Here is a 19,275-nt window from a genome sequence, read left to right on the forward strand (position 1 = left end):
CATAAATGTTCAGTGGGATTCGTGCCGGGCGATCTCGGGGCTAAATCATTTTCTCGAATTCTCCAGAACGTTCTTCAACCAATCGCGAACAATTTTGGCCCGGTGAAATGGCGCATTGTCATCCACAAAGTTTCATCGTCGTTTGGGAACACGAAGTCCATGGATGGTTGCAAATGGTCTCCAAGTAGCCGAACGCGGTCATTTCCTGTCAATGATTGCTTCAACTGGGCCACAGGACCCAGCCCATTTCACGTAACCACTGCTCACACCATTAACGAGCCACCACAAGCATGCACAGTGCATAGCTGACAACTTGGGCCGACGGCTGCATGGGATCTACGCCACACACTGTCCCTACCGTCAGTTCTTACAAACTTAAATCGTGACTCATCCGATGGGCCACAGTTTCCCAGTCGTCTAGGGTCCAACCGATATGGTCACAACTCCAGGAGAGGCACTGCAGACAATATCGTGCTGTTAGCAAAGGCACTTGCGTTGGTTGACCGCTGCCACAGCCCATTAACGCCAAATTTCGCCGCACTGTCCTAAAGGATACGTTCATCGTATGTCCCACATTGATATCTGCGGTTATTTCACGCACTGTTGCTTGTCTGTGAGCACTGACCGAAACGCCGCTGCCCTATGTCGTTAACTGAAGGCCGGCGGCCACTGCGTTGTCCATGGTGAGAGGTGATGACTGAAATTTGGTATTTTCGTCACACTCTTGACACTGTGGATAGCGAAATACTGAATGTTCTCGAAATGGAAAGCCCCATGCGTCTCCCTCCAACTACCATCCCGAGTTCGGAGTCTGTTAATTCCAGTCGTGCAGCCATAATCACGTGGGAAACCTTTTCACATGAATCACCTGAGTACAAATGACAGCTCCGCCAATGCACTGTTCTTTTATACCTAGTGTGCGCGATACTACCGCCATCTGTATATGAGCATACCGTGCCATTTGTCACTTCAGTGTAGAACAGCTATTAATACCATACTCATTTGCTACGATGATTACCCACATCCTGCTCCTCATACCTGAAAACAATGTGTTGCTGTTGTTGTTGTTGTTGATGTACAAACTCTCTGTAGTGGATGTTTGAACACTGTGTTACTATCTTCTAACACCATCAGTATTAAATTCATGAAGAAATAATGACTATATGCACAATTATTTATTTTGGGTGCACAATTCAAATGGCTCTGAGCACTATGGGACTTAACATCTAAGGTCATCAGTCCCCTAGACTTAGAACTACTTTAAACCTAACTAACCTAAGGACATCACACACATCCATGCCGAGGCAGGATTCGAACCTGCGATCGTAGCAGCAGCGCCTAGAACCGCACGGCCACATCGGACGGCGGGTACACAGTATCTTGTGGGATTTCCAAAGGTATTTCAACAACCAGTTAGTCCTGTCTTGTAAACAACTAATTTTTTGAATTTAGCAAGAGACCAAACGTTCAAGAAACTTGAGTCCTTCAGGCTGAAGTGTGTTGTGAAATGTTTCAACGTGTCGATAACACGATGTCTTGGCGTGCTTTTGAGACAATAACTTATTATTATACACTCATGTTCAAAAAAACGGAACACCTTGAACGACTAGGGATAGGGCGTTCATATTCACAGCAAATGTATATTAGGATGTTCTGCAGAAGTGATTTGCATTTGAGACATCTCGGTTCAACGTGTGAGTTGTTGCCTCGAAGGCACACGGTGTGCCACGGGCCCTTATAACTTGTTCCATGCGTGATAGTATCGACGCGTATAAGACGCGAAGGGTATCCTGTGATATACCCACCCATGCTGCAGTCACGTGTTTCCAAAGTTCATCTGTGGTATTTGATACTGTGTCACAGTGTTACACCTGTCATTTCACCATATCCCACACATTTCCCATTGGCGACATGTCTGGTGATACGGCGAGCCAGGGCAAAAGTCTGACATTCTGTGACACCAAGAAGGCACGTGTCCGTGCAGCAACATGCGTTCGTGCAGTGTCTTGCTGAAAAATGGCGTCTGGACTACTGTGCAGAAAGAGTATGGCTGTGGGCTGCAGGATGTCATTCACGTAGGTCATGGTCACAATGCCCTGGACACAGCAACTGTGATTTATTGTTATACGCAACAGCACTCCACACCATACGGCATCGCGTAAGGCAAAATGGCGTCTGGACTGCTGTGCAGAAAGGGTATGTCTATGGGTTGCTGGATGTCATGGTCACAGTGCCCTGGACACACGGCAACTGTGATTTATGGTTGTACCCAACAGCACCTCACACCACAAGGCCTTGATGTGGCGCTGTATGTCTTGTGAGAATGCCCTCACTGTGATGCCGCTCCCCTTGTCCACGGCGAACCAAAATGCGGCAATAATTATCACGCAAAGAGAACCTAGATTGATGCCATTCCCGTCCCAAGCAACGTCGCTCCATACGCCACTGCCATCTAGCATGTTTTTGCACATTCGTATGCGGAGAAATGGACGGCGAGCACGTAACCCATGCCGTAATAAACGGCGACGCACTGTCAACCCCGATAGTGTACAACATGTTCCACTGTTGCGCCAGAGCCGGATGTTGAATCAGTTATCTTCTCCCCTTTGCAATTCACGTTTCACAATGGAAAAAGTAAAAAGAGATGGGACAAAGTAAGTGTTGGCATTCTTTGTCTAAATCTGTCGGACAGCTGTTATTCCCCTGCACACTGACACCGATCGATCTAAAGGCTTCTACAGATCGCGTCAATGTTATAGCACGAAGTTCTTCAGCAAATTTGGTTCCAAAGAATGAGAAATTTAGTAAGGTACGAGGAGTGATATTCTGATAGTAACTTTCTTTTTTCTCTCAGGCACTTTCTAATGAAACTTTTAATAATTTGCACCAGGGGATTGTTGGCTGTTTTAAAGTTAAAAATATCTGAGTGCTCATTTTTGTGATAGAGAATGTTTTTCGTGGCAACTTGAGAATGTGAGGGATATCAAATGGTTAATACCATCGACCGTATTAAAAATACTACAGCTAGCGAGGTGGCGCTCATTAGGGAGGAAGTCAATTTAAATTTTTTAGTTTACCTGCATCGCGTAAGGCAAATGCAGGGATTGTTCCTTCGAACAGGACACGGCGTATTTTCTTCCCAAATCCTAAGCCATGTCTTTAATGACCTCGTCGTTGATGGGACTTTGAACTCCAATAATCCTTCCTTTATATTGTTCTTATTAACCGCTAATGTATATTTCGAAGCACAGTTCCATACTCAGAGATTCAGTGCAATGTCAAATTGTCACTTTCAAATCGTGGTGACGTTTCATCAAATGTGTTCCGACCACTAAGATATGCTTCTCCCATTGGTTTAAAGTTTGCGGAATGAATAATTCATCCTACAATGGGTTTACCCTGTAATGGAACTCCCTGACAAAGTTCGTACTGAATAGGGATTCATACCCTTGCAATTTGCCAATTTTCGGGTAGTCATCTTAGTAAGTAAATGAGCTTTTACGAACGATTCACGAGTTGATGCAAGGATTATACGTGCTGATATGTGTCTCCCAAGTACCTGCACTCCACAGAGGAACTCACAGAATACCAATGTAGCAAAACTTGCAGTTTATTATGAGGAGGAAGGCTATTCGATTACTGACGCTTCCATTCGAGTCATGAGACGTGTCTGGCTTGTCAGTCGCTGAAATAATTGCTCTCTAGAAACTATTGTCCCAACTGAAATCCTGGTCAGCTAATCAGCTCTCATGTCAGGAAATTTCGATAAAACTGGGTAACTTTAAGGGAATCGGCAGAATTCGTCATTAAACTTGACATGTAGCTAAGCAATGAGAGTTTTCTGCGTATTTTTCTTTGCCTGCATTAAAATTGGTTTTAAAGGATTCCATTGGTAAGTTCCTTGAAAAGGACAGAAAATTAATGTGTACTTTCTCGTCGATGACTTTATTAGAGATGAAGCGTAAATTGGTACTTGGGAGCGATGGGGAGTACATCCGCTTGCGCCCTTTGCAAAGGAATCATCCCGGCAGTTACCTTACGGGACTTAAGGAACACACGGAAAAAGTAAATCTGAAAGTTCAATCGGGGGATTAGAATTGTCGTCCTCCTGAATGCAAATGTTGGGTCTTACCATTGCGCCACCTTGTTCATCATCTGCCACGATCTATCTCTGAAATCCAATGGTCGGAACGTCTCAATCCTCGTTGTCGAAGTCGGCGATGAAAGCTAGATTGTCGGAGACAGCAACGCTACAATCCAGCATCAAAATATCTACAAAAGAAACTGAAAGGAGGAGATACTTATTTTCATTGGGATCGATGGTGCAGAACGGGAAGTTCTCGGCGGCCGCCTGGCTCTTGGTGAGGACGTTGAAGAAGGTGGACTTGCCGACGTTGGGGATGCCGACGATGCCCACCTTGAGATTGGTGCCCACGCGGCCAATAAGCGGCTTCCTTTCGGGCTCCTCTACCTTCTTGGGCGCCATGGATGCTGAAACAAATGCACGCACACAGTGTAGGAGAGCACACACGGACGCAGGGAAGGGCAGGTCCGCTGGATATGCTAATCGGGAGGGACGGCGAGGCCCCGGGCAATCGGCTCTCCTCGACCGGACACGCCCATCACCGCCGACTGCACAGCCCCCCGTCGGCTCGGCTCGCCTCGCAAGTTATACTTTCTTGCGCAATGACCCATTCGTCTCCGCGCTCCGGCGCTGGGCCTGCCTGCCCCCTTCGCTGATCGCCGCCCATTCTCCCGCCCCCTACACAAATTCATCCATCCACCTGCTCCTTCCGCCAGCCTCGCCCGGAGAATGTATAACGAGGAGATGGAGGGACGGAGATCTTTTAATCTGGGCGCGTACGTACGTTCTCTGTGCCCGGAGCCAGAAGGCATTTAATGGCCGGCGTAATGCTGGACCTTTCGATACGGAGTCTGCAATCCCGATTGCCGAAGAATGGGTCGGGAAGGTCGGCTGGGGGGAGGAGGTACAAGGAAGGGGTGGAAAAGAGAAAGAAACAGTATTAATGTAATTACGGCGCCGCCCGCTTGGTCTTCTCTGCCGACGCCGAACGTCTAATTTAGAAACCAGATTCCTTATAAATGGAGAGCAACTACGGCCAATCACAATTTCTTGACGGAGAGCACCAAGTTCTTCCACTGAAAATTTACATATGTGGCGGAAATCGTATCTACTTTTTTTTTCAGCTTGCGTTGGCGGCAAACGCCGCCGAAGGCTGCCCGCCGAAGTTTACGCCCCAAGATTTAATGCTCGCCAGGCGTGGCTTAATCAGAATAAAACGGAAAAAAAGGAGGGGGGGGGGAGAGAGAGAGGTAAGTATTTTGGCTGTGGGGCCAAGGCAGACCTAAGAATTGGGCTTATAGCTATAATAACGTGTCGATATTGCCTGTACTTTTGCATCCCAACCTCCCTTCATTAGACGATGCCTTAGGCCAACTGATATACGCGCCTGCGGGTGTCATTATATTGGCCGAGTTAACCCCATTTTCATACCACCAGACGTGGTTCCGCCCATGATAGATGGTAAGGCGTTCGATGAGCTCGAGTTGGTCCCTAATTATGGAGCAATCATCACAATTAGCAGTGCGTATAGGTAGATCAGCAGAGATGCAGATTCGCATGTAAACTGCCGACGTGCGGAAATTTAGGTGTAACAGCTTGAGAGAATATATCTATGTTATGACCAAGACATTCGGCGATAGTTAAGCAGCTGGGCTGAATCAATGCTGCGCAGTTCACACGATTTTTAAGTTATTGTCGATACTTGAGAGGGAGGTCAATAGCTATCATTTTTTACTTTCACGCATTTATAAAGAATAATTTTCTTTTTACTCTCAAGAGTTGGCAGACTCTTTACCTGTCTGGGAGTTAATGTAATTTTATATTGATATGCTAATCTCGCGAAAGAGCATGCGAATACTGAAAACTACGAGGCAAACTTCCCATAAAAAAAGCGCCATGTGATACGGTTTGAGAAATGTCGAAAGATGCTTTGCTGTTTCATCACAATGCAACAGCTCGCGCTTCTCGATCTTGCTGTCACAACAGCACGGGTCTCTGGTCAAGTAACTTCTCCCGTTACTTCATACAGCATGTTGCACCTCCTTCTTTCTTATTTTCTAATGCCTTGTAAATGCTATAGTTCGTTCTGATGTAAGTTTGTTCCTCTTGTTTGATTAAACTCAATGTTTTTGCTACTCAATTGGTGATACTTTTTGTGAATACCTTGGACACTAATTCATCACATCACAATGAGCATAGAATAACCAACAGGTTGCATACCTTACAGCTTTTAAATGTTGGGCATTTCTTCTGATTCAACACTTGAAAATACTTGACACTAGATGGATCTGTTGCATCTCACTTTTGTATAGAGGGCTACAACGAATTTTACATGTTGCGTTACGGTAATTTCAAAGTGTTTATCAAAATGCTGGGTACTATTTATTTCTGCTAACAATGCTTTCCAAAAATATTTATTTTGCTGTAGCTGCAGCGTAAGCAACGCTTTCACTCGAAAGTGCTTAACTGGTAAGGTCATCAGTCCCTAAGCTTACACACCGATACCCTTGTATTTTCTAGCAGTTAAGTTACAGTTATGCTTAAGCCTCCGGTACCAATCGTCCTACGCCACTCTCTCCAACAGTCATCTATTACAGTAAACAAAGCAATAAAGAACCTTAAAAATGTTTTCTTAAACGTCACAATGCTTCCGCAGGAATGGTAAAACTGCCTTCCCACAACCTATGAAATGACACATTCTGCCTGTTACGTGCAAACATACTATTTAACCAAGAAATTGAAGCAGAGTGACAAACGCAAACTGGCATTTTCCATATACGCAGAGCTCTGCCTGAGGTGAAAGAAACAGCAGAACACTAGAAAAAATTATAGCATCGAGCAGAGATCGAACTCTCTAAAATTTGGCTGTCTAGTACGACATCCATTCAGCGATTAGTCATCCAACAATCCTTTACTATCACTAGTTTTCCGCTGGTGTTATGCCTCACTTATAGTTCATCAAAAAAGTGTGTGAAATCTTATGGGACTTAACTGCTAAGGTCATCAGTCCCTAAGCTTACACACTACTTAACCTAAATTATCCTAAGGACAAACACACACACCCATGCCCAAGGGAGGACTCGAAGCTCCGCCGGGACTAGCCGCACAGTCCATGACTGCAGCGCCCAGACCGCTCGGCTAATCGCGCGCGGCTGTAGTTCATCAAAATGTGATGATACTTCTAAGTATTGTATCTCTTATGTTTCTTGAAGACGCTTGTTTCTAAAGGCATAAGAAATAAATCTTAGAAGAATGTAACTACAAGCATCTATATCTACATGATTACTCTGCAATTTTGGCAGAGGATTCTTATAACCACTTTCAGGCGATTTCTCGAGCGTTCCATTCTACAAAAGCACGTAGGAAAAATGAACACCCGATTTTTTTTCGTGCATGCCCTGATTTTTCTTAGTTTATTATGACGGTGATTTCTACTACTGTCAGAAAGGGTTCATAAAATGTCGGTCTTGTGAAAACGGCTCTTTATTCATACAAAGTAATGAGTCTATCGACAGAGGATCTCAACCTGATACCATTTTTATGCATTTCCAAAAGGCTTTTGATACAGTTCCTCACAAGCATCTTCTAAACGAATTGCGTGCCTATGGAGTATAGTCTCAGTAGTGCAACTGGATCGTTATCTCCTTTCAGATTCAAATGGTTCAAATTGCTCTGAGCGCTATGGGACTTAACATCTGAGGTCACCAGTCCCCTAGAACTTAGAACTACTTAAACCTAACCAACCTAAGGACGAAACACACATCCATGCCCGAGGCAGGATTCGAACCTGCGGCCGTAGCGGTCGCGCGGTTCCAGACTGAAGCGCCTAGAACCGCTCAGCCACTCCGGCCGGCCTATCTCCTTTCAGGAAGGTCACTGTTCGTAGTAACTGACTGGAAATCATTTAATGGAACGGAAGCGAATATGGGATTCGCCAAGAAAATGTTACATGTTCTCCGTTGTTCTTAATCCATATAAACGATTTATGTGACAACGTCAGCAGCCCTCTTAATGATGGTATCGCTGGCCGTAGTAAAGTCAACAGAATATCAAAACGATTTTTACTGTCACGAGATATCTGCATGATTCCAACGTTTTTAAATTACACTAGCCGCATTTGGGCATTGAAGTGATTCAATGGCAACAGCAGAAAATTTGAGCACTGCCGGGACTCGTACCCGCATCTCCCGCTTAACGCGAGCGGTCGCTTTAGCCGCCTCGGCCATCCGAGCTCGCTTCCCATCCGACACGCAGCGTAACATCACCTACCCGTGAACCCCTTACTCGCCATTACCGTTTCCCGCAAGAGACTGGGCTTGGTGTGCACCCGTATGGAAAGACTGGATCTGCGGTCGTCGCATCTTACTGATATATATGTGTGCATGACGCGAAAGGGCTACTGCTAAGAGTAATTCGCAGCACGTTCGGTTAAGAAACAGGAAGGTGAGCCAGACCCGGATCGGCCAAGTCAGGTTGATTAACGACCGTGGTTGGTGCACCAGCAAGACAGAGTGGCTTTCAAAGGGTTTCCCACACTCGTTTAAGCAAATATTGGATTGGTCCCCCAATTTCCACCTCAGAAAATACGTCACACAAACAGAAAAAAGTTTATACGATTCACGGACAGGTGGTGCACAAGACTTCCCCCAGGGAACTGGTGACTGAGGCGACAGAAAGGGCATCCGTCCGCAAAGTTAAATAAAAATAAATTTGTCGAATCTTGAGTACAGCGGAATCCGTACTATACTGGATTAACACTAACAAGGGGACCACGCAAACTGCCCCTCACCGAACTGCTTCATACCGACATGGTGCGTAGGCACGACTAGGATTTTAACATATGTAAACAGCAAGACGCAACTCTCGACTGTTTTCGAGAAAATCGAGTTTGAAATTTTCAGGAGTAATTATGTGTGTAATTTATACGATTACTAAACACTTGGGCGCTCCGCAGCGTAGCGAGTAAGCGCCTAGTTTCATAAGCGCGGACCGAGCGAAGTGGCGTTGTCTTTAGCACACTGCACTCGCATTCGGGAGGGCGGCGGTTCAAACCCGCATCCGGCCATCCTGCTTTAGGTTATCCGTGATTTCCCTAAATCACTTGCGGCAAATGCCGGGATGGTTCCACTGAAAGGGCACGGCCGACTTCCTTCCTCATCCTTGCCTAATCCGAGGAGACCGATGACCTCGCTGTTTGGTCCTTTCCACCAAATCAACCAACCAATCAGAAGTGCGAGGTCTCTGGATCGAATCTCACTGTATTTACTTTTTTTAACTACACATATTTCAAACAACTGTGCAAATTGTCAATACCTAATGAACCATTTATGATTTTCATAATCTTTATACTGAAAAAAAGAATTTTTTTCGCAGAGAGATTGGAAATAAAGGATGGGAGAGAACATTCTATTAAATCAGCTTAGTCATTTTGTTCATATTACTGTATTTACATCAGTGACAAGTATAATACACTCCTGGAAATGGAAAAAAGAACACATTGACACCGGTGTGTCAGACCCACCATACTTGCTCCGGACACTGCGAGAGGGCTGTACAAGCAATGATCACACGCACGGCACAACGGACACACCAGGAACCGCGGTGTTGGCCGTCGAATGGCGCTAGCTGCGCAGCATTTGTGCACCGCCGCCGTCAGTGTCAGCCAGTTTGCCGTGGCATACGGAGCTCCATCGCAGTCTTTAACACTGGTAGCATGCCGCGACAGCGTGGACGTGAACCGTATGTGCAGTTGACGGACTTTGAGCGAGGGCGTATAGTGGGCATGCGGGAGGCCGGGTGGACGTACCGCCGAATTGCTCAACACGTGGGGCGTGAGGTCTCCACAGTACATCGATGTTGTCGCCAGTGGTCGGCGGAAGGTGCACGTGCCCGTCGACCTGGGACCGGACCGCAGCGACGCACGGATGCACGCCAAGACCGTAGGATCCTACGCAGTGCCGTAGGGGACCGCACCGCCACTTCCCAGCAAATTAGGGACACTGTTGCTCCTGGGGTATCGGCGAGGACCATTCGCAACCGTCTCCATGAAGCTGGGCTACGGTCCCGCACACCGTTAGGCCGTCTTCCGCTCACGCCCCAACATCGTGCAGCCCGCCTCCGGTGGTGTTGCGACAGGCGTGAATGGAGGGACGAATGGAGACGTGTCGTCTTCAGCGATGAGAGTCGCTTCTGCCTTGGTGCCAATGATGGTCGTATGCGTGTTTGGCGCCGTGCATGTGAGCGCCACAATCAGGACTGCATACGACAGAGGCACACAGGGCCAACACCCGGCATCATGGTGTGGGGAGCGATCTCCTACACTGGCCGTACACCACTGGTGATCGTCGAGGGGACACTGAATAGTGCACGGTACATCCAAACCGTCATCGAACCCATCGTTCTACCATTCCTAGACCGGCAAGGGAACTTGCTGTTCCAACAGGACAATGCACGTCCGCTTGTATCCCGTGCCACCCAACGTGCTCTAGAAGATGTAAGTCAACTACCCTGACCAGCAAGATCTCCGGATCTGTCCCCCATTGAGCATGTTTGGGACTGGATGAAGCGTCGTCTCACGCGGTCTGCACGTCCAGCACGAACGCTGGTCCAACTGAGGCGCCAGGTGGAAATGGCATGGCAAGCCGTTCCACAGGACTACATCCAGCATCTCTACGATCGTCTCCATGGGAGAATAGCAGCCTGCATTGCTGCGAAAGGTGGATATACACTGTACTAGTGCCGACATTGTGCATGCTCTGTTGCCTGTGTCTATGTGCCTGTGGTTCTGTCAGTGTGATCATGTGATGTATCTGACCCCAGGAATGTGTCAATAAAGTTTCCCCTTCCTGGGACAATGAATTCACGGTGTTCTTATTTCAATTTCCAGGAGTGTATGTAATCTGTGTGTCACGGCACAAATCAGGATGCTACCGATCGTAAAACAAGGAAAACAGTAATATTGCGACATGTAGTGTATGTGATGAACGCCGAATTTTTTCATGTCAATGGTCTTTTCGGTGTGCCTATTGCACAACAAACTTGGAAACTTGGTTTACATTCATAAACGGTTCTTGGTCATCACACAGTTTCTCGGCATAAAATATATATATATATATATATATATATATATATATATATATATATATATATCTGTGTGTGTGTGTGTGTGTGTGTGTGTGTGTGTGTGTGTGTGTGTCACCGAACACTGATACCCGTAACTAATGGTGTATGATTGAATTTTTATGCAGTATTCTCTACAAACTCTCTCTCTTCTCTATGATTTATAAACAATTTTGTAGGAGCTATAAAAGGTTCTTCATCTGCCTGTAAAAATAAACGTCGCAAGGCTGCATTAATGAAGTACATTTTGGAGGTATTACTTCAATAGTGCACGTCGTCAGACCATCTCCATGTCAGAAAGCTTTCGTTGCAATTAAAATGAAAGTCAGTGGCGACAGCGAGATTCGATCCCGACATCTCGCGCTTATGAAGCTAAACGTTTACTTGCTCAGTTGCGGACGCTTTAAGTCGCACGTATGTAAGCACGTCAAAAATTTTCACACTCTATTTTGTCGAAAACGATTCCTGCTTACATATGTTGGTGTCCTAGTTGTGCCCCACACAAGCTACCAAAATGAATAACATCGGTGACGTGAAGTTCGCACGGGCCCCTTGTAACAAGATGATCTGCATGATGCGAAAAGTGACAATTCGCCCCAAACAAAACAAGTGTAAAGTCCAGCACATGAGTACTGGAAAAAATTCGTTACAGTTCTGCTACACGATAAATAGCTCGAATTTAAAGATTATCGATTAAACCAATTACCTATGGTTTAGAAGTACAAATAACTTAAATGGGAATCATCACACAGAAAGTGTTATGGAGGCGGCGAACCAAAGACTGTGTTTTAATGGGAGCACTTAATAGATGCAACAAAACCACTAAAGAGACTGGCTAAACTACCAATGTCCGCCACCTTCTGGAGTATTGCTGCGCCGAATTATATCCTTACCACAGAGGATAGACGGAGGACATGCAGAAAGTCGACACAAGGGCAGTTCGTTTTATTATTATCACGAAACAGGGGGGGAGAGGGTCAAGGATATGAGAGATGTGGGGTGGCACTTATTAGAACAAAGGTGTTTATCGTTGCGGCGAGATCTTTTCATGAACTTCCAGTCGCTAACTTTTCTTCTGCTTTTCTTACTCCCACCTACAGATGGAGAAATGAGCATCGTAATAAAATATAAGAGGCCAGAATTCACACGCAAAGTTTCAAGTTTTCATTTTTTTCATGCGCGGTTCGACTGTGTAACGTTCGATACTTAGGCTGAAAGTGATACTATGAACTCTCTACCTAAGTAACAGACGCATTGTACACAAACGCACGCATGTGGGGAAACGAAAGGAGCCCAGCGCTTACCATCTCATCGTCAGAAATGTATACCCCAGCAAGTTACTACGGAGTTACAGTTAGCTGCTATGTTGGTTAGACATCGGCCGCGTAGCCACGGCGCCCTGAAGTTCTGTGAGTCACGCGACAGGGAAGCTTCAGGCCTTTGCACTGGCAGACGACTGAGAGCCGAGCGCAGAATAGAGAAAAAACGCAAAATGGGCCCGTTTGATCACGACCAGAACGTGGGTGTCCGGCATAGGGACATTCCATCTCCGAGGCACCGACAAAGGGCTTTTGATATTCCACTGTATCAAGGGAGTACCGTGAGTACCTCTATTTGGGGAATAGCACCGCCGCGAGTCAGTTTCCACAGGGAACACGTGCTGGCGACAGAGATCACCGCTGACTAAAGCGGATTGAAAAAATGTACATTCGGACCACAGTGATTCCAGTCACTCGCCAATTTGATGCTGGACTACAACTAAAATAAGTGAGTCGTCATATTACTCAGAGGTACGTTCGGAGCACTGTGTTTGGTAAGAGTGTAGCAACAACGACTATGGACGCTCGAAGCACGGAAGAAGATCGCCTCGATGAAGACATACAGTAAACGTCCTTCGTAGGGCACAATTAAATCAAAACTCTTATTAGCTAATGCTTCCCACTTGCTAATAGAGCATTTATATTGCAGTCAGTGAAGGTATTTAATATGGATGTACACTCCAAATAAAATGGGGGACTTATACGTTTGCCATCGTCTCTCACCGAGGAACGACATAGACCGTTGCAGTCCAAATATCTGCATCTGTTTATTCGCCTGCAGACAAAGAACCATCGATCCCGGACTGTGCCAAAATTGATGAACAAATGGTTCAAATGGCTCTGAGCACTATGCGACTTAACTTCTGAGGTCATCAGTCGCCTAGAACTTAGAACTAATTAAACCTAACTAACCTAAGGACATCACATACATCCATGCCCGAGGCAGGATTCGAACCTGAGACCGGAGCGGTCGCTCGGTTCCAGACTGTAGCGCCTAGAATCGCACGGCCACTCCGGCCGGCAAAATTGATGAACACTCCATACGAGGGTTCTTGTGAAGCATTCAAGTACAGCTGACCTCGACCTTGTAGATGAAATCAGTGACGTCATCGAGCGAGATGTGAGAAACTTGGACCCAGACCCCACCAATCGTCGTGAGAGGTGAGCGTTGACGGGCAGGGTGAGCAGTAATCGGAGACTCGTTGCTAACGAAGCTGTGGTTTGCGCGAAGATATTGAGCGAATGAAGGAGTATACAGGATGACTTGGTTAAGATTTCTAGTTGGTGTGATGAATGGCAGCCTATTCAAAACGTAGAAAAATATAAGTTAATGCAGATGAGTGGGAGAAATAGTCCTGTAATGTTCGAATACAGTATTAATGGTACGCTACTTGGCAATCTCGTCGATTAGGGAAGGCGATTATCTAGCTTCGGTTTATTGGGAGAATTCTATGAAAATGTTGCTCATTTATAAAGTAAAACTTGTGCAACCCATTATTGAGTACACTTCGAGTCTTTGGGATACCTTCAAGGTCGGATAAAAGGAAGAAATCCAAGTAATTCAGAGGCGAGCCGCCAGTTTTTTTAAAGGTTGCTTCGATCAACACACGAGTACTACGGAAATGTTTCGTGAACTCAAACGGGAATTCCTGGAAGAATTCGCGAAACGCTACTGAGAAAATTTAGAAAACCGGCACTTTAAGCAGATTGCATAACGATTCTACTATCGCCAATGTATAATAAGTCTCTCTTACCTTCGTGGACACAAAAGGATGCAATACGCACGAGTCTGTGGCTCTTTAAAATTTTTCATATAGATAAACCATCGGGGGAGGGGGTACCTGAACCTTACGGTATGCCAACAACTGAGACTTGTGGAGATAGACTGGAGAGTTTCTTTAAAATTCTCACACTCCAACGATGTGGAGATAGACTGAAGGGACTGGTGGTGACATTTGTGTGGCACATAGTTCGTTTTTCCAGCGACTCCAAAGGTCGCAGCAAGTAAGTCCCATGCGGGTTCCCGTTGGACCGCTACAAGGAAAAAATAACCGACCTGGTGGGTGAACTGACAGTTTGTATCTCGTCACTGAAACCTCTTTTTTAACATATATTCACGAATACAACATATATCTCACTTTTCGGACCTCAACAAGGCTCCAAATAGTGCGTTGTTTTGAAAGACGGTCCTCGTTTTGTTTACTGATTTCATTTGTGTTCATATTACTCGCATTTATAATGCTCACGACACAAAAGTAGTTATGGTGAACTCACACTCTTGAGTGTCATTAGTGTATCATGAATACAAAGTTTATAACTGAGTTGTGGCGGCAGCAGCAGTAGAAAACAGAAAATTCAGTTACAGTTTGAGGTATTACAAAAACACCATAGTTACTTGCTGAAGTGCATGTAAGAGTGGGACAAGATTCCACCAACAGCATTAACATCTACATTTCTGGCTTTGATGATGCTAAGCAAACTTGGAAAACATATTTCCGATTGTTTCTCCTGTTCTGATAGACTAGTAACGTCCCTAATACTCAGATTCCGTTCGCTCTGACACTGTTTCCCAGAAATCACATGCTGTTAAGCTGTTTCATAACTTGCCACCCGATATCTTGCATAGTTCATTCTACATTCATTTTGAGATGCAAATGCATGTAATGGCTGCTAGACAACATTACAACCAGCGTCAGTAGAAAGTGAACCAATCTTATAAATGCCGGTTGGTCCATCAGTTAACAGAGCAATATTCTGCGCTGATAACGCAACATAACTTATACCAAAATTCTTCAGTCTTGGACATGGTTCTGTGTCTAGCTCCTGGCGAGGAAATTCAGACTAACACCACTAAAATACTGTCTGATACTAGGTTGAGGGAGGTTCGTCACAGTTCAGTCACCTCGGGCGTAGCTGAACATGCACCCCATGCTGGCTCGTTAGCTGCACAATGTGCAGCCAGCGTTGTCTTGCGCATAGCGAAAACACACATCACGCTATGTTGTTCCCTAGTATCAATTAACGGAAATGACGGGGTATGGCGTCAGTGGCCGGGAGTTCCCAGTCGCTAAGTTCCGCCGCCAAGTACAAGTCTTATTGAGTGCGACGCCGCATTGGGCGACTTGCACGTCGACAATGGGGATGAAATGATGATGAGGACAGCACAACACCCAATCTCTGAGGAGAGAAAATCTCCCTCCCCAGCCTGACCATTCAGCTACTGTGGCGGACTGTCAATTGATGATTGGATGGCATAGTCTGTAGATACTGCAGCAATGTCACGCAAAGATGCTTACGAATCTACATCTACGTTCACATAATTACTCTGCAATTCACAACTAAGTGCCTGACATCTTCAAGCTATTTCTCTACCGTTCCACTCTCCAATAGCGTGGTGGAAAACCCGAACACTTAAATCTTTCTCTTATCATGATGATCATTTCTGCCTATGTAGGTGGGTGTTAACATAACATTTTCGCAATTGGATGAGAAAGTTCGTAACTGAAATTTCACGAGAAAATCCTGCAGCAACAAAATCTTTGTTTTAATTATTACCACCGCAATTAACGTATCATGTCGGTGTCACTTTCTGCCCTACTTCGCGGTAGTACAAAACGAGCTCCCTTCTCTGACCTTTTTCGATGTCCTGTCAGTCCCATCTCATGAGGATCCCACAGCCCAGAGTAGCACTCCAGAAGAGGGTTGACAAGCGTCGTGTAAGCAGTCTCTGTAGTAGACGTACTGAAAATTCGAAGTGTTCTGCCAATTAATCGCACTCACATCTACATGGATACTCTGCAAATCACATTTAAGTGCCTAGCAGAGGGTTCATCGAACTACCTTCACAATTCTCTATTATTCCAGTCTCGTATAGCGCGCGAAAATATCTTTCTGTACGAGCTCTGATTTCCCTTATTTTATTATGGTAATGGTCGTGCGGTTGAGAAGATTCCGTCGCAACGAAAAACGCCTTTCTTTTAATGATGTCAACCCCAAATCATGTATCATTTCAGTGACACACACTCCCATATTTCACAATAATATAAACGTGCTGCCCTTCTTTGAACTTTTTCGATGTAGTCCGTCATCCAAGTCCCATCTGGTAAGGATCAGACACAGCGCAGCAGTATTCCAAAAGAGGACGGACAAGTGCAGTGTAGGCAGTCACCTTAGTAGATCTGTCACATTTTCTAAGTGTCCTGCCAGTAAAACACAGTCTTTGGTTAGCCTTCCCCGCAACATTTTCTAAGTGCTCCTTCCAATTTAAGTTGTTGTAATTGTAATTCCTAAGTATTTAGTTGAATTTACGCCTTTTACATTTGACTGATTTATCGTGTAACCGAAGTTTAACGAATTCCTTTTAGCACTCGTGTGGATGATCTCACACTTTTCGTTATCTAGGGTAGAATGCCAATTTTCGCACCATTTAGATATCTTTTCTAAATCGTTTTGGAAATTGTTTTGATCTTCTGATGACTTTATTAGTCCATAAACGACAGCGTCATCTGCAAGCGACCTAAGACGGCTGCTCAGATTGTCTCCCAAATCGTTTATATAGATAAGGAACAGCAAAGGACCTGTAACACTATCTTGAGGAACGCCAGAAATCACTTCTGTTTTACTTGATGACTTTTCGTCAGTTACTATGAAGTGTGACCTCTCTGACAGGAAATCACGAATCCAGACACATAACTGAGACGATATTCCATAAGAACGAAATTTCACTGTAAGCCACTTGTGTGGTACAGTGTCAAAAGCCTTCTGGAAATCCAGAAATGCGGAATTGATCTGAAATCCCTTGTTAATAGCACTCAACACTTCATGCGAATAAAGAGCTAGTTGAGTTTCACAAGAAAGATGTTTTCTGAATCCATGTTGACTGTATGTCAATGGACCGTTTTCTTTTAGGTAATTCATAATGTTCGAACACAACATATGTACGTATGTTCCATAATCCTGCTGAATATCGACGTTAATGATATGGGCCTGTAATTAAACCGATTACTCCTACTATTATTGAATATTGGTGTGACCTGTGCAACTTTCCTGTCTTTGGGTACAGATCTTTCGTCGAGTGAACGGTTGTATACTCTGAAAGAAACCTAACTGGTATACAGTCTGGGCAGAAGACTTCCTTTTATTAAGTGATTTAAGATGCTTCACTACTCCGAGGATATTTACTTCTATGTTACTCATGTTGGTAACTGTTCTTAATCCGAATTCTGATATATTTACTTCGTCTTCTTTTGTGATGGCATTTCGGAAGGCTGCGTTTAATTACTCTGCATTGGCAGCACTGTCTTCGATAGTATCTCCACTGCTATTACGCAGGAAAGGTACTGATTGTTTCTTGCCGCTAACATACTTCATATATGACCCGAATCTCTTTAGATTTTCTGCCAGGTTTCGAGACAAAGTTTCGTTGTGGAAACTGTTATAAGCATCTTGCACTGAAGTCCGCACTAAATTTCGTGCTTCCGTAAAAGATCGCCAATTTTGGGGGTTTTGCGTCTGTTTGAATTTGGCATGTTTGCTTCGCTGTTTCTGCAACAGTATTCAGAGCCGTTTTGTATACCAAGGAGGATCAGCTCCGTCGTTTGTTAATTTATTTGGTATAAATCTCTCAACTGCTGCTGATACTATTTCCAGCCACATCTGGTCTACACTTATATTATTAATTTGGAAAGAGTGGAGATTGTCTCTCAGGTAGGCGTCAAGTGAATTTTTATCTGCTTTTTTGAATAGGTATATTTTCATTTATTTTTGGAGGATTTGGGGGTTACAACATTCAATCTCGCTACGACAACCCTGTGTTCACTAATCCCTGCATCCGTTTTGATGCCCATTATTATTTGTTGCTAAGAGGTCAAGTGTGTTTCCACAATCGTTTGCTACTCGCATGGGCTGATAAACCAACTCCTCGAAATAATTTTCAGACAATGTGTTTAGCACAATTTCGGACGATGTTTTATGCGTACCTCCGGAATTAAACATGTATTTTCGCCAACATATCGAGGGTAAATTAGAGTCATCACTAATTATAATCGTATGAGTCGGGTACGTGTTTGAAATCAAACTCAAGTCTTCTTTGAACCTTTCAGCAACTGTGTCACCTGAATAGGAAGGTCGGTGAAAGGATCCAATTATTATTTTATTACGGTTGCCAACAATGACCTCTGCCCATGTTAACTCATGGGAACTATCTACTTCAATTTTGCTACAAGATAAACTACTTCTAACAGCAACAAACTCGCCACCACCTACTATGTTTAGCCTATCCTTTCGGAACACCGTTAGGTGCTTCGCAAAAATTTCGGCTGAGTTTATCTCCGGCTTTAACCAGCTTTCAGTGCCTATAACGATTTGAGTATCAGTGATTTCCATTACGGCTTGGAGCTCTGGTACTTTCCCAGCACTGCTACTACAATTTACGACTGTTATACCGATGGTTCCTGTATCTACGTTCTTCCTGTGTTCGACCCGCACCCATTGTGACTGAAGCACTTCTTGCGTTTTCGCGAGACCCTATAACCTAAAAAACCGCCCAGTCCACGCCACACAGCCACTGCTACCCGTGCAGCCGCCTTCTGCGTATAGTGGACACCTGACCTATCCAACGGAACCCGAAACCCAACCACCCTTTGGCGCAAGTCGAGGAATCTGCAGGCTACACGGTCGCAGAACCGTCTGAACGTCTGATTCAGGCCCTCCACTCAGCTCTTTACCAGGGGTCCACCCGCTATGCACACAGAG

The 19,275-nt window shown here is 45.0% G+C and overlaps 1 protein-coding gene across 1 annotated transcript in view; it reads right to left on the reverse strand.

Moving 5' to 3' along the window:
* The window catches only part of LOC126178037 (obg-like ATPase 1), a 295,876-nt gene that overhangs the window by 230,630 nt on the left and 45,971 nt on the right, over nucleotides 1-19,275 (reverse strand). The window contains exon 2 of the mRNA XM_049924499.1: nucleotides 4,306-4,491. Within this exon, the coding sequence (XP_049780456.1) occupies nucleotides 4,306-4,486 (181 nt within the window). The 5' untranslated portion in view covers nucleotides 4,487-4,491. The remainder of the gene's footprint in view (nucleotides 1-4,305; nucleotides 4,492-19,275) is intronic.

This window comes from Schistocerca cancellata, chromosome 1 (genome assembly GCF_023864275.1).
Source record: "Schistocerca cancellata isolate TAMUIC-IGC-003103 chromosome 1, iqSchCanc2.1, whole genome shotgun sequence".
Taxonomy (NCBI): domain Eukaryota; kingdom Metazoa; phylum Arthropoda; class Insecta; order Orthoptera; family Acrididae; genus Schistocerca; species Schistocerca cancellata.